The sequence below is a fragment of the Misgurnus anguillicaudatus genome, chromosome 2, assembly GCF_027580225.2.
Source record: "Misgurnus anguillicaudatus chromosome 2, ASM2758022v2, whole genome shotgun sequence".
Lineage (NCBI taxonomy): Eukaryota > Metazoa > Chordata > Actinopteri > Cypriniformes > Cobitidae > Misgurnus > Misgurnus anguillicaudatus.
The window spans coordinates 13,620,554-13,643,159 of NC_073338.2; the positions used below are offsets into that span (position 1 = coordinate 13,620,554).

At 37.0% G+C, this 22,606-nt stretch overlaps 1 protein-coding gene across 2 annotated transcripts in view; it reads right to left on the reverse strand.

Moving 5' to 3' along the window:
* The window catches only part of slc22a23 (solute carrier family 22 member 23), a 79,263-nt gene that overhangs the window by 36,182 nt on the left and 20,475 nt on the right, over window positions 1-22,606 (reverse strand). For both annotated transcript variants that reach the window (XM_055201466.2, XM_055201453.2), the window contains exons 2-3: window positions 17,180-17,283; window positions 15,179-15,333 (exon numbers count right to left, since the gene is read on the reverse strand). In XM_055201466.2, coding sequence (XP_055057441.2) covers window positions 15,179-15,333; window positions 17,180-17,283 — 259 coding nt within the window. The remainder of the gene's footprint in view (window positions 1-15,178; window positions 15,334-17,179; window positions 17,284-22,606) is intronic.

A 22,606-nucleotide genomic window follows, 5' to 3' on the forward strand; every position in this document is an offset into this window, starting at 1 on the left:
TGTGCGGTGACGGTGACACGATAAGCGTCTGGTCCGAACTTTACCGGTTTCTGTTTGTTTAATGGTCTGACTAGTTGCTAAAACTGAACTCTTGAACAAATACCTCGTTGAAAATAACAAATGTTTTGGGTTCCTACACTGTTAACCCAGAAATTGTCTTTACTCAAACAATCAAGGAAAAATCATTAATATTTTCTGTTTTGAAGCCAAAGCTTAAAAAGTTTAGTTGATTTAACTGTTAACCTTACAAAATCTATTAAACTAAAACATTCAAGTAAAATGAACTTAAAATTATTAGTTCATGTTGTGAGGAATACCCATAATCCTTTGAGCCTGACTATTTAGATTATTTTTTGCTTTTTCACAAATTAAAAACTGATAAGAACTTTCTCTATTCAAATATTTGTTAATAAAATGTCATATAGGTTCAAGCTCTTATATTATTGATGTTGTTTTGTTGTAAAATGATAATTTTGTGAAGTCACCGTTCAGGTGATCAGTGTTTCCGTACATGAACCCTGTTCAAAACATTTTATTGTATTTCTCTCCACTGTACTTACAATGTATGTCAAAACACATTTTTTGTGTGTTTCTGTGGAGAATCATGTTTATTCAATGATTGACTTAAAGTCAGTCATTAATTTTTGTTATAATACCATTTATAACATCAAAAGTAATTTAAAGTGATAAAAACCAAAGTTATATGCAACAGGTTTCCTCACACATTTCTAGTAATGTCATCTAATCTGGGTTAAGAGTGCATTGGAAGAAATTAAAACATTAAGTACATTAAACTTAAAATTAATAGTTATTTCAACCAGGCAAAATCAACTTTTTTAGGGCAACGAGTTTCCATAATTTTTTTAGGTTCAATCAACCTGTATGGGCTTACAGTGTATGTAATCTACGTGTTGTTTATTTTGCTTGTTTTATAAATAAACTACTTTAAAAGGACTTTGTTGTTATTTATTCTTAACGGAGTTTACCGGAAGTTACGTGATGACCACGAAAGCTGCATGTTATGATGTTACTGCTGAAACCGTCTATAAACGCTTTGGCATAGCAATGTGATACTTTATGTTTCCTTTTTTGTCCATATGTCCTACGAAAGATGTCTCGTTAATTCTAGGTTGGGGACCCTCCGTAAACCTCATCCTTCAGAGGATGCAAAGGATGCAGCCTTCTGAAATGAGACACAGCAAGTGTGTAACGCATGGGTCTCCAACCCTGTTCCTGGAGGGCACCTGTCATGCAGACTTCAGCTACAACCCCAGTCAAACACACCTTAACCTGCTGATCAAGTTGTTCAGGGCTACCTAAAAATTTGTCAGGTGTGTTGGGAGTAGGGCTGGAACTAAAATATGCTAGACAGGTGCCCTCCAGGAACAATGTTGAAGACGCATGGTGTAACTGACAATCCCAATGAAGCCAGAATAAACATTTAATTTAATTAAAATACTAATGCAAAATTAGCAGACTTTGACATCTTATCCAGATCTACGCTTCATATATTAAACATCAGCCCTAAAATCCAGATTTTCCAGATGACTAGGACATAACAATATCAGTAAGCATATGTTTTTGCACTGTAAAAAATATACTAGTCAACATTCGAAGTGGATCAAAAAACATTCATCAAAGTTGTCCTAAAACAAGAACGGGTATTGGGTATTGGTTTTAAGACAACTTTTAGGAAAGGTTTTGATCCACTTCGAATGTTGACTAGTGTACTTTGCTGCCTTAATTTTTTTGTTAAATCAACTCAGATTTACAAGTCATGTCAACTTACTACTATTTATCTTGACAAGAGAAGAGTTGTTACTTTTTTCAAATATATTTTACAAGTTATAACAACTTACCTGTAGTCAAGATAAATAACAGTAAGTTGAAATGATATGCAAATACGAGTTGATTCAACAAAAAAATTTAAGGCAGCAAAGTGTTTTTACAGTGTGCTAATCTAACCCTAAATGACTGTTGTTAACTATTTAAATCACCACTGACCCTCTGCTCAGCTTATGTTGTTATCTAGTATACAGAATATACATTAAAGCTCTGTGGTAATAAATCAAAATGTGCATGTACAGTACAGGCCAAAAGTTTGGACACACTTGACTAAAAGGTTAACTATGATGTTAAAAATCATTTAAAGGAATAGTCTACTCATTTTCAATATTAAAATATGTTATTACCTTCACTAAGAATTGTTGATACATCCCTCTATCATCTGTGTGCGTGCACGTAAGCGCTGGAGCGCGCTGCGACGCTTCGATAGCATTTAGCTTAGCCCCATTCATTCAATGGTACCATTTAGAGATAAAGTTAGAAGTGACCAAACACATCAACGTTTTTCCTATTTAAGACGAGTAGTTATACGAGCAAGTTTGGTGGTACAAAATAAAACGTAGCGCTTTTCTAAGCGGATTTAAAAGAGGAACTATATTTTATGGCGTAATAGCACTTTTGGGAGTACTTCGACTCGGCGCAGTAACACCCTCCCTCTCCCATTATGAGAGTGAGAAGGGGAGCGGACTTTTCAGGCGAGTCGAAGTACTCCCAAAAGTGCTATTACTCTTTTAAATCCGTTTAGAAAAGCGCTACGTTTTATTTTGTACCACCAAACTTGCTCGTATAACTACTCGTCTTAAATAGGAAAAACGTTGATGTGTTTGGTCACTTCTAACTTTATCTCTAAATGGTACCATTGAATGAATGGGGCTAAGCTAAATGCTATGGAAGCGTCGCAGCGCGCTCCAGCGCTTACGTGCACGCACACAGATGATAGAGGGATGTATCAACAATTCTTAGTTAAGGTAATAACATATTTTAATATTGAAAATGAGTAGACTATTCCTTTAAGCTGAAGGTGTATAGTTAAATGCTTTAAATTACTTTTGTAGACAAAAATATTCCTGTGCCAAACAGATAAATGTTTGTTATTAGAAAACGTACATTTTATTTTTAAATATTATTTTTGAAATAGATGACTTATTCTGAATATTGAAGTAAAAGCAGCCAATAAGAGCCTTGATTAAATATGAACTCCTTCTATACTCTTTAAAATTCATCCTAAATTGAAAATTTAAGAAGCTTCTTAAACAAATGACACGCATATGCGGTTCAACAATTTCTAGGCAAAGGGTGACTGCACTTCAAATAATAAAATATAACAGAGTTTTGGTTTATTTTGGATGCTTTTGGTCACCAACATAATTTCTAAAGTTGCATTTGCGTTATGGCATAGTTTGGATGCGTTTATTATTATTATGTTATATGGAAAAAAAATTATAAATAAAGAACGAGTGAGTGTCTCCAAACTTTTGGCCTGTACTGTTTGTGCAAAAACACAAAAGCAACAGAAAAGGAAAAAAATAAACAACAGAGAATTAATAAAAGTAAGACTGGTTAATGTAAGTGACTGATGTTCACTGTAAGGTTTAATTTTAGTCTGTATTATAGTCTAAATGCTATACAAACTGCAGCCAGAGTGCAACACATTTATTACAGTAAAACATTCATCTGCTGTATTCAGGTTTGACAGATAAGATACAGCATACAGTCCATATAACAGCATGTTGGAACACAACCCGGCCAAAGATATCTCATTTCTTCAAAGGTACAAGGTAAATGGCTTGATTAAGGGCCTTTTGGTTTGACTAATGAACAAATTATTTTTTATTAAGTTGAGATAATAATAATAAGACGAAAGCTATAAGTGAATTAAATATTGGGACACCTGTACTGATAAAAATGTATAGCATTAATGCACTGTTAAGTCACTTTGGATATAAAGCGCTCGCAAAATGCATGCATGTAACTGTAATGTAAATGAAGAAGTTAGCTCACGCTGTATCTATACCGTCATGCAGGCAAAAACCCATCTCCAAAATCTCTCTCTCTATATAAATGGTATAGTAAAGGATAGATCCCTGTGAGTATTATAAAAAGTAATATATTAAAGCAGATGAATTGATTAATGAATCAGACTGAATTTAATTCAATCAATCTCATTCTGCAATGCCTGATCTGTTTGTGATTTACTGAATATAACATGTTTCAAATGTCTGAACACAATACATCACCTATACGAGTTTGCAACAAGGTTTGCTTTAAATAAAACATGCAGAATGCTGCTGGGGTGTAACATTCACATTTCCTCCTCATTCATTCAAATCCAAAATCCATTTCTACCCCTTCAAAGAAGAGTTATCTTATTGAAAAAAAGGCACTCAGGATTAAATCAATAAAATATTAAAAGCTAGCCTGTCTGACAAAGTTATAAACAGTTCTGTAGCCGATGCATTGTGGGTAACAAGCACCCCGAGTGCCTTGGTTAAAACATTTTACAAAGGGTTTCCTCTAAATTATATTCTGACAAAGACAAACTGAAACAAACAAGCAAACACTGGTTATGGTTTATAATTGTATTACTGTTGGTAATGCAAATGATACTGATGTTATAAAAGGCAATGCATTGTTAATGAGCTGTATATCTTGGCTACCGTGGAGCATGAATTTCTAAAGACTCAAATATCACAACACACATTCACTTTAATACATCACTTGTCTATCGTGGGGCAGTGTACCGTATAGCTGTATGATAAATAATGTAAAGAACAGATGCCAAATGAGAATCGTATGTTTCATCTGCTATGCATAAATGCGTCATATGAAATGGTTGTGTTGTGTATTCAAACTTGATAAAATCTCAAAGAATGTTTTCAATAAAATGTTAAACATTTTATCAGACAAAACGTGTTCAGTTGTTAATAATTTACTTAGTGCAATATGAAGCTGAACTGAACTTAATTTGCAAGCTGTTACAACATTACAGTTACAAGACCTTACAAGCTGGTATAAAATGGGCTATTGTTTTTCTTCCAGTATCTACTTTTTAAATGTTAGTAGTTCATTTAGGCACAGTAACATTTTAGACATCATCAACTTACGTACTTGTGTAGAAAACAAGATGACGTTATAAGAGAGGAAATTAAGTCACAATAATCAAATTTTCTCAAATTAGTTACTGTTATTCTCCATTAAAAAAAATTCAAAATGATTTACGATTTATTGGATTATGACAAAAAAAATTATACACCTGAGTCGGCAAAGTCAATTTTGATGAATCGATCTTGCCCTCGCGTCATGGGTGTGCATTATTTTTAAATAATTTAACGGCCCATCACCAATCAGTCCTTTCATGAATACTTGTCAAGAGAGATCATTTTTGAAATTGTAAATCTGTAAAGCTATACGTGTATATCGGGATTGCGCACTAGGTAAGAACGTCTGTGCGTACGCTTCGGATATCAGACAGCGCAAGTAAGAACTTTTTCATGTCTAAATGCTCTTAATAACTCTTTCAACATTATTTTCTTTATTTTACTTCTTTTCTCATTTCTGCATGTTTTAAAACCAAAACATTAAACGAGGCGGAGGTGCTTTACTTCCAATGGACACGCATATTTTGAATTCGGTTTAGGATTTAGGACAGTACACCTTTTAGAAACATACAAATAAAGATAATTTTAGATGTTTAATTACTATTTGGAGCATTGGCATAGCTAAACGAGGGCTTAAAGGTAGGGTATCACATTTAAAAAAATGCTAACGGTAGCCGACTAGCAATGAAATCACGATCCCACCCTCCATTCAAATCCCCATCCAAAGTCATGCCTTTTTCAAAACACATAAACACGCACAGATCAGACGTCCACATCTCATGTCTCATTCACCTTTGCAGTACAAACTACAAAGTGAATAACAAATAACCAACATAAACAACTGGTTTACATCAGAATTAGTTAAAGCAGACTTTCGGTTGTGTAGTCGTAGTAACTATATTGTTACGCTAATCCGTAAACGAACACAAATTTCATAAGCAACACAATGTTTCATCAAAGTAGAATATCTGAATCCATCTCAATACAAACATATTGCGTACCTACCTTACCAAAATAAACAGTGCAACGACCCTTTCAAACCCTTTGCCTCCTGCAGCTGTTTGGATATCGTTGTATAGCAGTAAAGTTACCGATGTTCATTTGGGTTTTTGCTCTTTGCTGATCCAGACAGTTTTTGCTTTTGTTGTTATAAAACATGCCTTTCGTTTTGTGGCTCTTGCGCAGGTTGTCAATTCAGCAGAAAAGTTTGCAATTCTCTTCCTTTCTCTCCTTTGATTAACGTTAATATTTCGTCCAATGTTTGCAGAAATAAATATTAAAGAAAAAAAATCGATTCTGCTCTTTGAGAATCGATTCTGAATCGACCACGTTTTACAAAACGATTAATCGAAAAATCGTTTTTTTTGCCCAGCCCTATTAAAGATGAGGAACAAAAAAGGCAACGTCCGTTCGGACCGAGATCTATGATTGGTTGAAAATTTTTTACAGTAACACCTCGTAATGGGAAGGAGGCTGAGAGTGAGACCGACGACGGCAACTGTGCGCAAGAGAGGAAATAAATTGGACCAACATGAACCTAATGTGCATGTCAAGATAGAATTTGTATATATTTGTATATAAAATGACGTATTATTATAGTGTTAAATATTATTATAGCAGAACAAAAAGCTTGTGTTAATACGTACGCATTATGAAATTTGCATGTATGAAGACTTTTATTTTTACAACACAATGTAAACTTTATATTAAACAACAACATCATTTGTAAACGGATTTGAAATGATCATGTGCTGACTGTCGCGTGTCCCATAGACGACAGAGTCAAGTAAGATCTGCTTAACTCAGCGGTAAGTTTTTTCATCTGAAATATCAAATGGTTTGTGCTCTCTATCATTAGAAATGGTCAAGCAAACAGCACGCGCAGAGATGATGCACTTGTGAATGACGGCCCACAAACGTGCGGAATAGGCGGCTCACAAACGCGCGAGATAGGCTATGTATGTCTGCTTGTTGTCAATGAGATTACTTCTCACAAACGCGCTCAAGCGCGTGATATGTGTGCTTGTCAATGACGGGCATCAAATCTGCGGAATTTCGCTGAGTTTTACACCGAAATCTGCGTGCGCGGATTTTGTTTGGGCTTGGCTAACGTTATATGCCTTACTCCTGCTGCTGTTTAAGTTGTCACCTGTTCTGAGTCGTTGTTGATAACCTGCTGTTTCTAACATTAAGTAAAATAGTAATGCAGACAGCCCTGTTTATGATTGTCACTGTTAATAAATTGAATCCACATTACGTTTTTTTTTTGTGCGTGCACCTAGATATTCGAATATATTCGGATACACTGCATGATATTCGATATCCGTTCGAATTTGATTTTTCTCAAAAGTGACAGCCCTAATGGAGACGGTTGGATTGATTTCCCCCGGTGGGCGTGGTTTTCAAATTTGCATCACTGCGCTCTGTCTCTGTAATAACACAGTAATGGTGTACATCTAGGGCTGGGTGGTATAAGGGTATATTCTGTTACTGTGAAATAAAGTAAAAAAGTAAAGTATAAATGTAAATAAGTGAAAGCACTTCTCGCACATAATGCTAATGGTTGGTTGGCCAGATTTTAAAACCGTGGTGAGCATTTAATTAAAAGCTACAGTATAGTGAGTGGCAGATATCTGAAATTTTGTATATTCCTGAAACAATATAAACTGAATACCGTGAAATACACAGTTACCATGGAATAAAATGACTCATTCCGTTAAATGGATTTTTGGTCATACCGCCCACCCCTATGTGCAATTGTGCATGTGGCAAATGTTTTTTATCTATCATTTCTTTTGAGCTGTAACAGCCCAAAACACCAGCAGTGGAGACACAAGGTCAAAAAATACTTCATCCTCTTGGCTTCATCAAGTAACTCATGCTTCATTAGATAACAGATTTCTTACATGCACATAAACAGTCTGTATAATATGAGTCAGCAGTCACACTAACTCTTGTGAAACACATTGGCAGCAAGATGCGTGACTCAGCAACAGAGAGACGCAAATGTTGCTGAACTCTGCTTTTCCCCTGAAGAGTCTGTCCGTATCTTCTGATTCGAAGCAGAGTCATGATCTGCCAAAAGTGCTGGATGTGAATCTTCATCAGTCATCATCCTCACCCTGCAGTGCTGTTAAGTGATGACACAAACTCTATGAGACACAGACTCATCTCTCCAGTCTCTTAACTCATCCAGCCAGTTCTGCAGATATCGAGGAAACACCTCTTATCTGGCACATATGTCACTCTTGCGAAACAATATGCCTTTATGACACAAAACTGACTAGGGTTACTCTTCATCATTTTTCAGTTACAACTTGCATTAAAACACTCCCCGTGTATAGATACAGCTTATCAGAATCTGCTATTGTTCACACTAGGAAAGTCTTAAAATGTAGATCAAGCTACCTGTTAGCATCAGCATTCATCTGAATAGCCAACCTGATCTCACGAGAATTGTGCGTATTTTACGACTTGGCTATTTCGTTTATATTCGTTTATATTGTCATAAAAAAAAAATAACAAAACGCCACCCCTAATCCCAACCCTAACGTCACAGAGGCAAAAGCAAATCGTACAAAAATGTACGAAAGTGGTCGTACAAATGAATACAAAGAAATTAGCAACGTTGTAAAACATGTGCAAATTGGCACAAGATAGCGTTGGAATAGTCGTGTGGCTACTTAGTTTGGCTATCGCATACATCTACATCCGTATGCCACTGGTTTACTGTCATTTCTGATCTGGTCATGTGCTGTACAAATGTGTTTTTAAGCCACTCAGCTAACCCGTGGGCACATTTCTCATCTTAGACATTTCTCTTGACTCATAACAGTAAGCATGTTTGGGATGATATAATACAAGCAACAACCTGCTGACCTGTCAAGCAAGAATTTGTCAAACACTGATCACAAGACTGCCATCATTGAAATGTTTTGCCAACATTGGCCCACCATAGTTACGAGACCATGAAGAGAGAATAACAATAACCGATCCATTAGCCATAATGAATAGTTCGCCGCTTGCACAGAAATCCTTTGTCTTCCAACGACTTTTACCACTCGTTCAAACAGTACTAACACAATACAACTACAAGTACAAGTACAAGTACAAAAACAAGGCAAATGCATTCGGTTACAAATATCTGTTTAAGAGCCACTATTATATTTGATATTATACAAGATCGGAGTGTTGTAGTTCTTGAGACCGGTCTCGGTCTCAAGACCACTTTTTAAAGGTCTTGGTCTCGTCTTGGAATCGACCACTTTTTTACTCGCTCTTGTCTCGGTCTCAGACAAAGAGGACTCTGAATTTTATTTCAAGACCAGTCAAGACCACAACTGATCACAAATTTATTTTTTATTATTAATTTTATGCAGTTTATTCAGGTTTGGCATATGATGTCCGCATTGTTTAAACATTGTTTAAGTTTCTCCCAATGACAGTTTTTCTAATTTTATTACTAAAAACACCTGCATTGTGTTAAGTGGATGGCAAGCCAGTTCAGAATAAATGGTTAAGTTGATTTCAGCTCTTTAGTGTTTGTTTGCTTATAGAGAAAGATAAATTCTGCAATGCCTTTGATTATTTTATCAACTTCTCTGATGGCACACACACACGCACACATAAGTTTATCATAAGTGTTTTAATGCAGTGACTTGCAATGGTCTTGGTCTTGACTTGGTCTCGGCCTGTCTTGGTCTTGGTCATGACTTGGTCTCGGTTTAGGTGGTCTTGACTACAACACTACAAGATCGTTATTTTGTATATTTTGCAAGGTTTATGGTTAAAAAAACAACAACATAATTTTTACATATTGTACATTGTTGTTGCTCCTCTATTCCCCGCCTATCTGAAATGATTGCATCGTTCTGAAAGGAGCGGTGTGCTTCGATTGGCTAGCTATCCAGTGCGTTGTGATTGGCTGAATACCTCAAGCGAGTGGTGGGAATGTGCGCTCTTTACCATATTTGGAAGATCAGCTCCAAACAGGAGATAATATCGTCTTTACTACCTTATCCGAATCTGATCCAGAAAATGCAGACAACCAAAGTTAATCGATCACCTTTGCCAGCACAGCTTGGCCCCCTCTCTACACTGCTCAAAAATCGCATGGTTTGAATAATCAGTGGCGAGTCCAGTCATAAATGGCCAACCAATAACTAATCCGTTTCAACAATATTTATCCCAAAAATTCCAGCCTGATCTCGAAAGAATTTGTACGTATTTTATGAGTCAGCGAATTTGTACAAAGTGAATCGTACAAAAACTAAACGATTATCATAAGTAGGGATGCTCCGATTGATCGGCCACCAATCGGTATCGGCCGATAATGGCATAAAATGACTTGATCGGTACTCGCTACATTTGCCAATCTCATGAACCGATATGTTTACTTTTGTCATCATAGGGATCATGAATGCGGTTGACAATTTTTTTTGTAGTGCGAGCATTTTTATAACGCGTTGCTCATGTGCGACGTGCAGATTTGGATTCTTCTCTCTGCCTTTATGTGTATTTTCTATGAGGACGCGCTCCAGTCCTCAGCGCGATGTCTCTGCACATCCCCATCAAACAGTGTTTACAACACATATCTATCGCAGACAATTGCATCCTCATGCCAAAAGTGTATTATTTGCCTGCGTTTTACAGTTTTGATTGTTTAAACTTTTTTTCAGCAGCCTGTCATCAGAGCACGTGTTCAGAGCGATCTCTCTCTCGTGTCTTAAAGCTACAGTAACATAATTCATCTCTCAATAAAATCACTCTCTGCTCTTCACTAAAGAACTGTTGTACTTCATATGAATGCTTGTATATTTAATTCATACAGTAAAGACTGTAAAGTGTTTAATTTTCATTACTTTTAAAAGACAGAAAGCTTTTTACAAAGATATTAAATATATCTCTTTGCAGAATTTGCTTATTTATTTGATTCTCTATTAAAACAATAATATATCTACTTATTGCAAATAATAACAAATGCAACATCTGTGGTATTACTTTAACTGTTAACATTTTTCTAGATACAGAAAATCGATATCGGAATCAATATTGGCCCATCACGATGATAAAAAACCGGTAATCGGCTGCAAAATTCCTGTGAGGCATCCTTAATCATAAGAAACAATAATGTAACGCCACCCCTAACCATGCATCTAACCCCAACATCAAGGGGGCAAAAACTTTCAAAAATGTACGAATGTGGTCATACGAATTAACCACCTCAAAAAAATCTGTAAATCTGTATTTACATTTTTTATTAGATTGATAAATGGCAAAACATTGCGGCAAGCACCCAACATCGGCACTGCTTGCAAGTTAATTTACTTGTAATGTTGTCCTTTTGTGTGTTGTTTGTATAAATTATGAACAGCACTGTGTTTTAATCTTTTAATATCTATGTATGATTTATTGTTTCTTGTTTTATTTGGTTTTCATAAAGAGGAAGCAATGTTGTATTTGTGTACGTGTACAAAAAGCTGGAGGGCAAAGGTAAACAGTCCTCAAGATTCAGTTATCTACAATCTTCACAACAGAAAGATCACAAACCCAACAGGTTTTTAAATATTCCTACCACTCTTAACTATCCTGTCTATCCACTCTACTTCTATCCAATCCTAACAGGTAGTCCCCGCTCCCCAAACATTCCTTGTTAGGAATCTATTATGTATTCCTTATGTAAGCAATAAGGTACGAGAGGCTGTGCTGTATTGTGAATACTCCGCTTAGCGTCGTGCCTAACAACGCCCTTCAGCCGTTACTCATGATACAGCACTTACCTCGAGCACCTTATTGCTTTATAAAACGGTTACCACACAATATTAAAGTTAAAAAAATATTAGTGCAAATTTCATGAAGTTAAATCAATAAAAGCATTCCTTCCGCTAGACAAAATAGTCCCTGACCCTGAACAACAACGTTACAATGTGTAATATGCATGAAAGCTCAAATAAAAACAACAAACAGATATGTGTGGTTGCTAATGCCACAGTGATATAGAACAATTGGGTGAAGCGGTCATAGCCGTGTTTTATTGTGAATAAAGCACAGCTATTGACCAATCAGGATCAAGGAATGGATCTAACAGTTTTATAATGAGAAATTAATTAGGAGAGCAGAAAGTATTTAACTCTTTCGCCGCCATTGACGAGATATCTTGGGATGTCTATGAAAAGTCCATCACAAAAATGGAATTATCTCTGCTTTTTGCTCAAAATGTGATGTTTTTGCAGAAACCTTCCCATATTCAAAAGCTGATTACAAAAGAACTCCTGAAGGTAGGATGAAACAATTTTTTGTTTGAAAGCAGAGGGTCTGTTCTTTCATTTGGTATATTGTATGTTTATATATTTAAAGAAGAACATTTTCTGGAAGGCATTAAACTTTTGTGAAAGCGGCGAAAGAGTTAAACCTCACCTTTAATTTTCAAATGAGTCTAATTTAACAAAAGACAAACCACAGACTTTTTCATTTTCCATATTTACAAAATTAGGGCTTGACATTAACTTTCTTGCTCACTAGCCACGGTGGCTATTGGTTTTCCAAAGTTACTAGCCATTTTCACTGGCCACAATGGACTTTGGCATGCTAAAATTACTTGATTTAGAGATTTAGCTACATTTATAACCTTTTCAAATGCAGACTGAACACCCAAATTAACTAGGGCTGTCATGATTATGAAATTTGGCTGACGGTTAATTGCCTAATAAATTGACGATAAATTGTTTTAGGGCTTTGCCGGTTATGACGATTAATTGTCTGTTTTATTGCTTTGGTTTTTAATTCTCATACATTTTGTTTGTTCGTGAAATAATTTTTACACATTGTTGTGATTATTTAAATTAAATCTTTTGGAAGGTTTCCCTAGCAGTGAATAATTATACACATAACACATATTTAAAAGTAATTATTTAATGATAATAGTTCATACTGCTTAAAGTTTTGGAGCATTTCTTTAAATGCTATTTTTTTCCACTGTATTGAATAGCTTTTTTAATGTATCACATCACACTGTCAGTTAAAGGCGGAGTCCATGATGTTTGAAAGCCAATGTTGATATTTGAAATCACCTAAACAAACACGCCCCTACCCCAATAGAATCTGAACCTTCTGTTGATAGACCCGCCCCACACATACGCAACCCGGCATTTTATTTTATTTGATTGGCTATAAGTGTGTTTTGGTAGTCGGCCCGTCTCCTTTTCCAGCGCGTTTTTCAAACATCGTGGACTCCGCCTTTAAGGAACGCCATCTTATACCATCTCGTTTATAGAGGCGCTACAGCTCCCCCTTGTGTTTTTTAGAGAGATGTGCAATCATTGTGGTGATCTGAAATCACGATTATTTAATCCTTGTGACAGCCCTAATTAAGACTGCATACTGTATATCAGCTGGTATATAAGTAAGCAATAAGGTACGAGAGGCTGTGCTGTATCGTGAATAAGTAACGGCTGAAGGGCGTTGTTAGGCACGACGTGAAGCGTGAATAAAGCACACCTATTGACCAGTCAGAATCAAGGATTGGAACTAACCGTTTTATAACTGGTGTCATATCATATTTTGTATAGTTTATTATAGTGGTGCAGGGGTGTATACGATTAACTGAAAAGATCACCACAAAAAAAGGAAAAACAAACGAAAAACAAAATAGATTTCAACTTTGAAAATGTTTATACCAAACGAAGCCCCCTTCACTTTTTCACAGCGGTGGGAGAAGATGTTGTGTGTATGGCTGTAAACACTGATGACATCAGGACCACTGTAAATCTTTAACATCCTCTCTGAATTAATAATAATTAGTTTAAACGTTTCCTTTGAGTGTCTGCATGTATAATTCACTTTAGACAGTCTGCTAAATGGTTTAGCGTCTGTGATGTACGGGAGAGAGTTATGACGAGGGCACGGGTGCAGCCTCCACAGCTACAGTGCGTAAATGATTATTATATTTAATAAAATTATTAAATGGATGCTGCATTATTGGGAGAATAAAAGCTCTCCCTACATGGGAGTTTCATAGGTGTCGAATTGCGCATTGTAGTTTTCTTAGAAGTCATCTGAATAATAAACAATTTAACATGCCAAAGTGGAAAGTGGGAGTGGCTGTCTTACCTGCCACACTTGAAATCTAGCAGAATTTGGTGGGTGTTAATGTCAAGGCCTGCATGTAACCATGATGCTCACCAACAGTACAGGCCTATTCTATTTTTGTGAGTGCGGAGGCTTTTCAAGGTAGACGTGGTGAAGTAAATTACTATGACAAGGACACGGAGGGCCCCGGCAAGCCGTGAGCCAATTACAGCATGAAGTGATGCTTTTAGGGGCCCATTAGGCACTCAGACGGGGTCGTCGGTCGCAATGCCTATTACTGGCAGGGCCATTATCACGCCAGCAGCCATCCGAATAGGATTATCACTCATCACAAAATGTCTGCACTGTTAAGCATGTACAAGGTCACTGTTGCTCTATAGATAATCCATAAGCAAGGCTGTCTGTAACCAACTGTAAATGCATTGCTACTGTACATAGTTTACATGAACAATATTCATATATGGTGTATACGGACATGATTTATTCAGCTAATTCGCCTGAATAATACAGCTATAATGAAGTCTTGATATCTTTCATATTGTAATCAAACGTTGATGCTTCTAATTTCATCATTAGATAATTAGACTTAGATTTCACAAATAGGGTCACAGGACAACAACAGGCCAAAACACCATCTGTGTCTATAGAGCAGTGAGGACGTCCTAATGAAAAACGCAGAAACGCCACCACAATCAAAAACCATCAATCATACTTTTAAAGCTGAAGAACCTGACTGTGACTTTGCTTGAGCGAGATTACACCTGCTCTTTTTCCATCCATGAACCCAATGTTGTGTACACATAACACCCTGTGCTCAGTTCCAAACATGACCCATATTATAAAAACTACTCAGGCCATGTGAATGCAGTTCAAATACATTAGCGATATCCTGATATATCTCTTATAAATCTGATAGATTACTAAAAATGTGTATTGCTACATCATGAGTACTTGATCACTGTACCTGAAGCAAATCACCATATCAGATTCAATATTTCTGTAACACATCAGAATTCAGATTCATCGGTCTCGCAAGTAAAATGAGTAAAAGGAAGATATGCCTCCCAGCTTCTGGTGTGTGGTCCACAGCTGTATCCTCTAAGAACCCCATGAATGCATTTGAATATCACATTACAACGGGTACTTACTCAGAGCATAGAGAGACAGCATGATTCCCGCTAAGCAAAAGCCTTCAAAGAAGCGCAGGGTGCCGAACATGGGGACGTTGACGGAGAAGGCCACCGTCATGCCGAACACCAGCGTGAAGAAGACCGAGAGGATCAGGACAGGGTGACGGCCAAACCTGAAAGTGTAAAGAAAGGCAGTTCATGAAAGGGCCAGTAGTACTATTTCATAAACAATGTTTAACTACTAGGCGTTAAGATTTGCAATATGATCTTGAACAGTGGTTCTTAACCCAGTCCTAGAGGACTCTAAGTACTGAAAATAGTCCTGCAGTCTCTACTGATGAGCTGATGAGTTGAATCAGGTGAGACTAGGGCTGGGCCCAAAATAGCCCCCCATATACCCTCTATTCACGATGCCCTACATTAGTACACTAATATACTTCACTCGAAGGAGTAAATGAAAACATGTTGAGTGAATTCGGACACTTGGGCTCGCCGGAAGTATTGCAGTGGGGGTGCCAGACATGCAATTTCATTCGACGCCAACCTCAGTGGACGAGTAACGGCTAGCGGTTACGACTAAAAATGTATGCTCCCTCATACCGTGCACTATTCAAGAGTATAGGGAGCTATTTCAGACACAGCCCAGGACTAGACTAAGAACCACTGAACTAGACTGATGTCAACTAGAACAGCGTTTCTGAACTCTAACCCTAAAGATCCAACTTCATGCAGGATTTAGCTAAATGAACCTCAAGGGCCAGACTTCAGAATATCTGAACTACGCAAAAAAACTTAAAAGAAAACACCACCGTTTTTTATATTTTACTATGTTCTTATCTCAAATTAGACAAATGAATTAATACCGATCTTTTTTCAAGGCATGCACTTAATCTTTGTACAGCACGTTGTCGATATGTTAGCATTTAGCCTAGCCTCATTCATTCCTTAAACAGGGATGAATTTAGAAGCCACCAAACACTTCCATGTTTTCCCTATTTAAAGAATGTTACATTTGAAGTTACACAAGTAAGTATGGTGATACAAAATAAAACATGGTAATTTTTTTGCGGATAAAAAATGAGAACTATATACTCCTGACTACTTCCCCTCTCACTCAAACTTCTGATAATATTACTGTGCCCGAGGTTGAAGTGCTGCAAACTAAGTGCTCTTCCGTCATACAATATAGTTCTCATTTTTTATCTGCTTAAAAATCCTGTTTTATTTTGTGCCACCATACTTACTCGTTTAACTACTTATGTAACAGACTTTAAATAGGGAAAACATGGAAGTGTTTGGTGGCTTCTAAATTCATCCCTGTTTGGATCCTAAGGAATGAATGGGGCTAGGCTAAATGCTAACACATTCACAACACACTGTACAAAGATTAAGTGCACAGAACGCATTGAAAAAGGATAGGTATGTATTCATTCGTCTAAGTTAAGGTAAGAACATATGTTGAAAAACTGTGGTGTTTTCCTTTAATTTCTTAAATAAAGACAGACATAAACCTCTTGGATGACATGAGAGTGAGTAAATAATCAAAAATCTTTTATGAAAGTGGAATATTCCTTTAAGGGGTAAACCAACAAAATACCAAAATTCTTTGAAGTAAACAATGTCCTTAAAACCAAAGACAGAGAATGGCAAACATTGGCAACAACAACATGTAATATTTGTAACAATACATAGAAACAGGAAAATTTATGTTTTATTTACATTGCGAATAATTATACGTTCAGCAGCCAATTATGCACCAAAAACGTGTGGCACAAACCATTGTGTACTCCCGGGTTTGTTTTTTTGCTATCCTAACTGTGTGTCTTATGTGGTTAGTTGGATTAGAAAAACAGTAAGTCATTTTTTTGGCCTGCTATGCACCAGCACATCAGCACTGATCTATCCTCTGAGCTGCATTATACTTATGAATTGTTTCTCTCTGTGATACACAAGCAGATCTGTGAAACTCTGTCATGAATTAACAGTATGGGAAGGCATAATGTTTTGAGGTGTACTCACCAGTCTGACAAGACTCCCAACACCAAGTATCCAAAGATGGAGCCCACCAGCAGTGAGAATTTGGCGATATGAACAATCCAGGCTGAGTCACACACCAGATTCCACTGTGGACAAAGAAAGAGTGTATATTGTTATTTAAGATTATATTTAACTTATTTTAATACTTTAATGGGAAACAAAATAGTTATTTAAAGTTGCCCTGCGTCCAAAACTCATTGACCATTAAACAGTGGGTATTATATAGTACTGTGAATATGGGTAGTGTGAATGAAATTTCGGATGTACAACATCCGCCATGTTGATACATCAAGTCGTATACATCGTCATGATGACAACAGGTGGGCAGCTAACTTGGACGATGTCAAACAAGTGCAATTTAACCACGAGGGACAGTTTTTAATATGACGCCGCCTTCATCGTTGGACGACTCCGCTCCCGGGGGCTCAGCGGATAATAAAGTGTCCATCGAATCCACACTTCAATATCTTCCCAGAAGTAGCAGCTCATACCGGTACTTTTCAACTACTGTTTTTTTAATACTATGAATTCGGACATACTACTCGTCTCGCCTACTGCTTTTTGAATAGTAGGTGGTAGGGTTTAATCCCGAGAAACGGGATTCCCGGGAAATCTTATCAAGACTATTTCCCGATTCCCGGGAAAAGTTATGACGGGAAACGGGAAATTTATATATATATTTTTTATATAAACGTGCGCTAGATTAGATTTGCAGCTGGCTTTTTCAATGACCACTAAGCCAGCCTCAGAGAAAATGAAAGACGGTGACTTCATGAGCATTCTAAACAAAGAGTTTTCCCTCTTCGAAGCCACCAAAAGGAGACCACCCCACCTGCAACAGCTGTTTGATGCTCTTAGCACTATATCTGTGGAGGCGGAGAGAGCGTTCTCTATTTGCGGCCAATTTGTTACAAAAATACGAAACCGCCTGAGTCCATCGACGCTCTCTGCTTTTTAAAAGCACATTTCCAAAAAAATAAAATAAATGAAGGGCAAGGTGAGAAATAAAAATGGTTTGAAATGCAATGCTGATGTTGTGAGTGACACTTTCGCTTGTAATTGCCCTATTGCAGCAGTGTTACTGTTTATGCGTTTGTTTTAGTTTTTAAATTATTATTTCAATTCTGTTTTACCCAAGGCATGGCCCTCTCTTAAATCTTTCCGTGCACATTTACACATTTCTGAGGGTCGTTTGCTTTTATTCAGTTAAAATTGTTTTATGTTTAAAAGAAAAATATACCTGCCCTAATAAAGAAATTGTTGCTTAACTTGTAAGTGGCAGTTTTGCGCAAAATTGCCCTATTGCGGCAGTGTTACTGTTTGTGTTTATGCTTTTGTTTTAGTTTTTAAAATATTATTTAAATTCAGTTTTAGTCTACATAGGCATGGCCCTGTCTTTAATTATTGCCGTGCACAGTTGCATTTTTCTGTGGGTCCTTTGCTTTTATTTAGGGTAGTCAAAACTTGTAGCCTATATTTATTTAAAAGAGAAATATACCTGCCCTAATAAAGAAATTGTTGCTTAACTTCGAGTGATTATTCCTCAGTTATTCTAAATTATAGTTTTATAATTTTAAAGATTTTCAGAAGTCACAGACAATCCACCTGGCATTTCGCTGTGGCAGGCTGTCACGCACGCAGCTCACTTGATCCGCAGCAGAATTGATCATTGCAAAAAACGTTGTTGATATGGACATAAACTGTGTTTCTTGCCCTAATAATGATACAAATAATATAAAACATGTTGGGAACGCATATTTGAATGATATTGATACATTACTTGTGCAAAAAAAAAAACCCAGCTATTTCCCGGGATTCCCGGGAAATGGGTCGTCTTTTCCCGGGATTTGATTTGATCTAATTTTCGGGAAAAATATTAAACCCTAGTAGGTGGTTTCTGAAGTATTTCCTGTTTTGTTGTCCAGTATGAAGTGGTCCTGGACTTTACACTGACACCTAGTGGTGTGGATGCAACTCTTAAGGGGATCGCACACCAGCCGCGCAGCTCATCGCCGCGCCGTTCTAAAAATATCAAACACATTGTTTTCTATGAGTATACGCACCCCGGCGCCGCTAGGTGGCGCCAGCTGTGACTCAGGAAGTTGCTCAAATTCCTGTCGCGCCACACAGCGCCACTCACATAGTTTAACATTAAATAACATCATATTTGTCCCAAATCATTAACGTAACATTGGCTGCTAACGTATATTTGCATTTTGAAGTAGACGCTATCTGACGAAGCTCGCGCTATTTAATGTGCACTTCCGGTTTACAATACCTCCGAGTTGTCCTAGACGCGACTCGACGCGACGCTGAGCTGCGCGGCCGGTGTGCGATCCCCTTTAAACGCAAAACATTCCAGTAACAGATTCATTTAAAGGAGTACGTGGTTCTAAAAACAAAGCACACAGTCTGTATTATTTGATCTGACAGAAATGCTGACAGAGTATTTAAAACCCTTTAGTCCAGTGGTTTTCAATTCCAGTCCTCGGGCCCCCCCTCCCAGAATGTTTTAGATGTCTCCTTATATGAAACACCTGATTTCACTCATCGGCTCCTTAATTAACACACTAACGAGCTGATGATCTGAATCAGGTGTTTTTATATAAGGAGACATCTAAAATGTTCTGGGAGGGGGGGCCCGAGGACTGGAATTGAAAACCACTGCTTTAGTCGATTATTATTTCCCCTTTTCTATCAGTAAACCACTGGCTACAAACCACAATGCACAGCTTTAAAAAGGTCAAATCCTGTGAAATCAACCCTGCTTCACTGATTGCATAAGTGAAGTAAAAAAATTCAAATATCAGCAGAAATACCAAACATTTCTTTAACAGTGTTGCTAAGAACATAATGAACAAAAAAAAAAAAAACTAACGTGATTATTGCTTTTAAAATGTGAATCTGTTTGAAAGTAAAAACACCTTGCTATCTGTTAATCTTAAATGTTTCTTAAAGGGGACATTCCATGAAAATGAATATTTGACTTTTTTCATGTTTAAGTGCTATAATTGGGTCCCCAGTGCTTCTACCAACCCAGAAAACATGAAAAATAGCAACCCTGTAACTTTGTTTTGCTAAGGCTCTCTCTGCAAGCATGTGAATATATACACTGTAAAAAATTGCTGTAATTATGCAGATAGTTGCCAGTAACTTACTGTAGAAGATAAAGACTGAAAATGTTTCATGTTCATTTAACTTTGAACAAACTGTTGCCAGTAAATAACATAAATGTAAAATCTACATTAAGTTACTGGCAGCTCGTTGCCAGTAATACCCAGTAATACTGTAATTTCTACAGACATTTTTTACAGTGTAGGTCATTCGGATTTTGCTCCCCCCATGACGTATTAAGGGGATCTTATTATAATGATACCGTCCCTTCATCTCCGCTATCCAACCATGAAGCGGCCTCATGAGTGCGAGAGACAGAGAGCAAGAATGACTGACAGCACGACGCGTTTTGTATTCCCTCAAACACAAACAGGAGCCTACAATCTTATAACTTGTAGTTTTAATGGTCTTTCTAAAGGTTGAATTAATGTTCTAAAGGTTTAACGCTATCATAGTGCAACAGAGAGAGCAAGTGAGTGAGTGAGTGAGTGAGAGAGAGAGCGAACGAACGAGAGAGAGAGAGAGCAACGCTACGGTTCGCTTTCAAGTATGTTTTTAAATATGTTTCTCTAAAGTTTATATAAATGAACATGAGGATTAATGCACTGCACGAGACAGAGTGGGTTAAACATGTTGTTTTATTACAGATCATTTAATTGTGCTCGTGTGGTTTGGTCAAAAAGTAAACTTCTGAGTGTTTGTGGAAGTGTATTTTATTGTAACATGCTGAAAATCATTGTGCCTGTTTAAAACACTAGCAGCATGAGACCTAAAAGTCTTTATTTTTATTCCACAATGTTCCCCATCTGCTGATAAACATGTATTTAGTATGCATAAAACAGATTATTGACTTTTTAAACAAATATATAATGCTGAACATCGCTTACTCCTCTTGATGGTCTGTCTTGTCTACAGCGCAGCGCTTGAGACTCCGCCCACCTGAGCAGCTCGTTTGGATTTAAAGGGATACACACAAAAATGGTGCATTTTTGCTCAGCCCCATAAAGTGCCTATTTTAACATACCACAATAAATTATCTATATGGTATTTTGAGCTAAAACTTCACATATGTACTCTGGGGACATGAAATATTTATTTAATATCGTAAAAATGTCTTGTGGAATGTCCCCTTTAAACAGAGCATCTTAAGATATAAAAATATTAAATATTATAATAAAGATATAATAACAGATGAAAGATAGCAATATCTGTTATCTGTAATATATGTTAGATATCCAAGAATCCAAATTCAGACACAAAATCTCAAAAACCTGTCCCGTTTAGTGCAATGATGTTAGTGTGAAGACGCAAACTTTGGGTTAAAATTTGATCTAGTAAACTAAGTTGAGTTAAGGTTTCCTGGTTTTCCCCTGCAATGGTACACATAAATATTGTAACGTCCACATAGGGCCGGATTATCCATAGACAGGATCAGGTGAGTGCACTGGGGCACCAGCCAATGGGGGGCACCAAGGACTCCAGACATTTTGCAACCAATTTTTGAGACAGCGTGAGCATTTTTTACAAGTACTGGTGTATGACCTGCAAATTGAAAATTGAAATCCAGGCTAATAGCACTTGTTGCCCCAAAGATGCTGCGGACTCACTGCATTTTGTTCTCCTGCAGAAAATAAAACTTGTGGCAATAATGTTTCACAACCACTTGAAAAGCAAAGGGACCTCAGAATTATAAAGTAATGTGTTTGTTACCCGCAGCAACTCACAGAGAAGCAAAAAGATGCGTTTACAAAGCACTCCACTTAAAAGGACATATCATGAAAATCTGACTTTTCATGTATAAGTGCTATAATTGGGTCCCCAGTGCTTCTATCAACCTAGAAAATTTGAAAAAGATCAACCCTGTAACTTAGTTTTGGTAAACCATTCTCTGCAAGCATGTGAAAAAGAGGTCATTGAAATTTGGCTCCCCTGTGATGTCAGAAAGGGATAATACCGCCCCTTAATCTGCACCGCCATTTAGTGCAGAAATCAGCTCATTTGCATTTAAAAAGGACACACATCAAAAAACTTTTTTCCCCCATTTTTGCTCACACTTAAAATTAGGGATGCACCGATCCACATTTTTTCACTTCCGATCCGATCCTGATACCTGAATTTGGATATCGCCCGATACCGATACTATTCCGATATCAGCGCTGTATTTGCTGCATTTAATATTATCACTATTGTTGATTTTATATGATACTGAAATAAACTCCTCTCAACAGGCAAGTATTATATGTATGTGTATGTATGCATGCATGTATGTCCCAAAAGGCAACTTGAGGTAAATTT